Source organism: Lissotriton vulgaris, chromosome 6, assembly GCF_964263255.1.
Source record: "Lissotriton vulgaris chromosome 6, aLisVul1.2, whole genome shotgun sequence".
In the NCBI taxonomy this organism is placed as follows: domain Eukaryota; kingdom Metazoa; phylum Chordata; class Amphibia; order Caudata; family Salamandridae; genus Lissotriton; species Lissotriton vulgaris.
This window is the reverse complement of record NC_141694.1, coordinates 1,070,818,308-1,070,821,940: the sequence shown is the minus strand read 5'-3', so window position 1 is coordinate 1,070,821,940 and position 3,633 is coordinate 1,070,818,308. Positions and strand designations below refer to the sequence as shown.

Here is a 3,633-nt window from a genome sequence, read left to right as displayed (position 1 = left end):
TCTCTCACGTGAACATACAATGTAAAAGGTTTACTGTAATCCGGAATACCCAACACCGGGGCAGAACACAATGCATCACGTAGTTCAGAAAAACTTTTCTGACATTCGTCAGACCAAGGGAGAGGATGCAGAGTATCTTTAAGCGTCAATGTCAACAAAGGTTTTGCTAGCAAGGAAAAATTGGGGATCCATTGCCTACAATATGAAGTGATACCTAAAAATGCACGCACTTCTCTCTGCGTGGATGGCACCCTCATTTGCGCGATCGCTTGAATTCGTTCTGGGGTCAATCGCCGTCCCTCCTTCGACAAGAGATGACCTAAGTAGGTCACTTCTTGGCGGCAACACTGTAGCTTAGAAGGCGACACTTTATGGTGAAGGTCAGACAAATGTCATAACAAAGAAAGAGTGGCTTCTTTACAAATCTTTTCATCATCAGCAGCAATCAGTAAATCGTCAACATACTGGATAAGAGTAGCACCAGAAGGCAACACAAAATTATCAAGCTGAGTTTTCAAAGCCTGACTATAGATTGAGGGACTTTCACAATAACCTTGAGGAGCTCTCTTAAACCGGAAGCTTCTGCCTCCTAAAGAGAAGCAAAAAATATCTCTGCTCTCCTCAGCAATCGGAATACTGAAGAAAGCATTCTTCAAGTCAATAACCGAAAACCAGGCAGCTGAAGCAGGAATCAGAGTCAACAAAGCAGTAATGTCCGGAACAACAGGAAACTGTGGTACCACAATCTTGTTCACCTCTCGAAGATCAATCACAAACTGATACACAGGTGGCTGAGAAGCATCAGTACGCTTAAGGACAGGCAAAACAGGACTGTTACACACGTTACCTCTTATTTCTTCAACCACACCCTTCTCAACCAAATCATAGATGATCGCTAAAAGAGCTCTCTCGCCATCACTTGAGATCTTATATTGCGGAATACGAGGTAGCCTAGCATTCGATTTGAGAGTAACAACATAGGGTGGAATCTGCAAAAGGCCAACATCATTGGGACCTGTAGCCCAAAGTGTATCAGGAAGAGAACGCAATTCCAGTGGAAGACAATCTTTAGACAAATACATTGGAGAAATCACTTTCCTACCCACCGTAAGATGTACTCCTTCAGGAGAACAATGCAATGTCGCATACAGTCTTTTCAGCAAGTCCAAACCCAACAGATTCTCACCACAACCAGTCGTTAAAATAAGGGGATCTTCCAATTCACAAGGGCCAATAGAAAGAGGCAAAGGACTAGAAACCGGATTACGAACTGGGGCGCCAGAAAATCCTACTGAAACATTGGTCAAGCCAGACAAAGGTGCTCCAGGAAGTTTAGAGTGCATAATAGAACTCTTTGTCGCACCAGTATCCAAAAGAAAAGGTTCTGCCACTCCTAATGTAACCACTTCAACATAAGGTCCACTCTCATCTACTGGAAATGACACTACTCCCTCTCTTTGCCCATGGCTGTCCTAGCAATCATTATAACCAGCACTTCCGCTCTCAACACAGTAATCATCAGCATAATACTGAGCAGACTGAACAGTCGGAACATTCTGTCTGTCAAAACAATTTGCAAAATTCTGAGGGGGAAAGAAACGCTCATTCCGAGGAAACACACCACGTCCCCTACCCCTAGGAGCTTGTTGAAAACCACCACGTCCTCTCTGATCCGAGACACCATTCGCACGCTGTAACAGAACCAGACAACTATGCTTAAAGTGACCTTCTTCCCTGCAATAAGCACACTGATTAGGGCCTGGTAAAAATCGCAGAGCAAAATATTCGGGCTTCTGTAACAATCTCTGAAACTGTGGGGGTTGCTGATACTGAGGCTGATTCGCACGAGGCGGATAAGCTTGCTGCAAAAGAACTTTCGTCTTTAATTCTTTAGTCTTCCTCTCTACTTTGTCCTTCTCATCTTTATCCCTGTTCTCGTAATATTGTGCAGTAGCCAATATTTGGGCCGACGAAGAAACAGCCCATGAACTCTCAGAATCTTTCAACTTATTAGAAAGTCCGGGAAGCAAATTAAAGACAAATTTGTCCACAAACAACCTTTGACCACCTTCGGTGCTCATATCCTGACCACTATGATCGATAAACGTTTCTTCAAACCTAGTGAAGAAATCAGACACACTTTCATCTTTCTTTTGTTTACATGCTGCCAACTTATCCCAATTCACTCGTAAGGCAGGCATCATAGTTTTCATCAAATTAATAATTCTACCAGGTAATTCTGCAACTAAAGGTTCAGGTTTGGCACCTCCTACCTGCCGACCATCTGCAGCAACAACATTAGCCCACGTATCTCCTACTTCTTGCGCATGATTCTCATGACGAATCTTCGCCCACAAAGGTTGAGGGACTACATTACCCATCAGCATATCTATATCAGCTAAATTCATAATACACGCTTCAACTGTCTGAGACAACTCTTTGTAATAATCAGCAGGATTTTTACGTGGATCAGGTAAGGTCTGTTTAAGAGCCAAGACCTCTGCTCTTTTCCAAGGGACATGTACCCATACTCGCTGAAAATTAGCTGGCTCAGCTTGAATACCATTATTAACATCAGCCTGAACTGCATCTCTCCATACAGGGGGAACTTCTCTCATGGGATACTGCTTCACTTTTCTCCTAACAGAGGAATCAGGTTTATGCAATGTCTGAGGCGGTAGCCTAGACCTGAAGACGAGTATCGTCTCTACAGCATCTGTAACATCAGACTCCACTATCGTCCCTTGAGCAAAATCTGACTGGACATCAAGCACTTCCTGCGGAATCGGACCCAACTCGTTATTTTCCCATTCCTGACGGAGAAAAGTAGACATCATATCAAACACATACCTTTGCTTCGGTGGTTCCCACTGAAAGAAAACATCCATAATCGCTTGTAAATTATACCTCGAAACATTTAAAACCCATCTTCGAGCCAAAAATCCAACACTGCCCGCTCTTCGGGGCTAGGAAACTGACTACGACTCTGCCTACGTTCCGAAACAGGGGTCATATTCAATGACCCAAAGAGTGGAGACAAAAGATTAACAACAGTCTCAGTCATTCGTTTTCGAGCAGAAGGAGAAGAAGTAGCCATAAGAAAAGGAGAAAGAATATTTTGAGGCAAAAGAGGCGTAGGGACAAGAGGAGCAAGAGTTGAAGATACAGAAGTAGAAGGCAAAGGAGTTTGAGGCAAAGCATATAGCAAAGTCGGCGACCCTGGAGGGGGTTGCGCCGTGGAAGGGAGAACCATCTGTGCAACAACGGGTGGCTGAACAACAGCAGGAGGCCGAACAGCAGGAGGTGCAACAACCAGGGGTAATGGAGGCGCAGTAGCACCCTGCACATAAGGAGGTGGTAATCTCAGTAAATGAGAGATCAAAGGATCTTTTTCAGGGTCTTCATTCACTTTTGAAAGGGAAGGCGGCAAGGCCGGATAACATTTATCGATAGCCATGCAACGCTGTCTATCTAAGACTTCACTCGCACGCTCTTCTCCATCTTCCCTAAACTGCCTATCAGCTTGTAGTAATGACACATTCTTATCTTTCCTATCTCTCTTTGCTTGCTTAATTTCTCGCTGTTTGGCGGAAAGAGTCAAACATCGCCGGCCGGGCTTTCTTCTTAAATAGC

General features: G+C 44.2%; 1 protein-coding gene across 1 annotated transcript; it reads right to left on the bottom strand.

Annotated features, from left to right (window-relative positions):
- Positions 1-1,472: 1,472 nt before the first annotated feature.
- Positions 1,473-2,618, bottom strand: LOC147708425 (uncharacterized). The gene has a single exon (XM_086925738.1). The coding sequence runs from the start codon at positions 2,616-2,618 to the stop codon at positions 1,473-1,475; it is 1,146 nt and encodes a 381-aa protein (XP_086781864.1).
- Between the last annotated feature and the right edge of the window lie 1,015 nt (positions 2,619-3,633).

What these genes read in the sequence shown, in the direction of transcription:
- LOC147708425 (XM_086925738.1), bottom strand. Translation starts at nt 2,618, where the DNA reads ATGAGAGAAGTTCCCCCTGTATGGAGAGATGCAGTTCAGGCTGATGTT.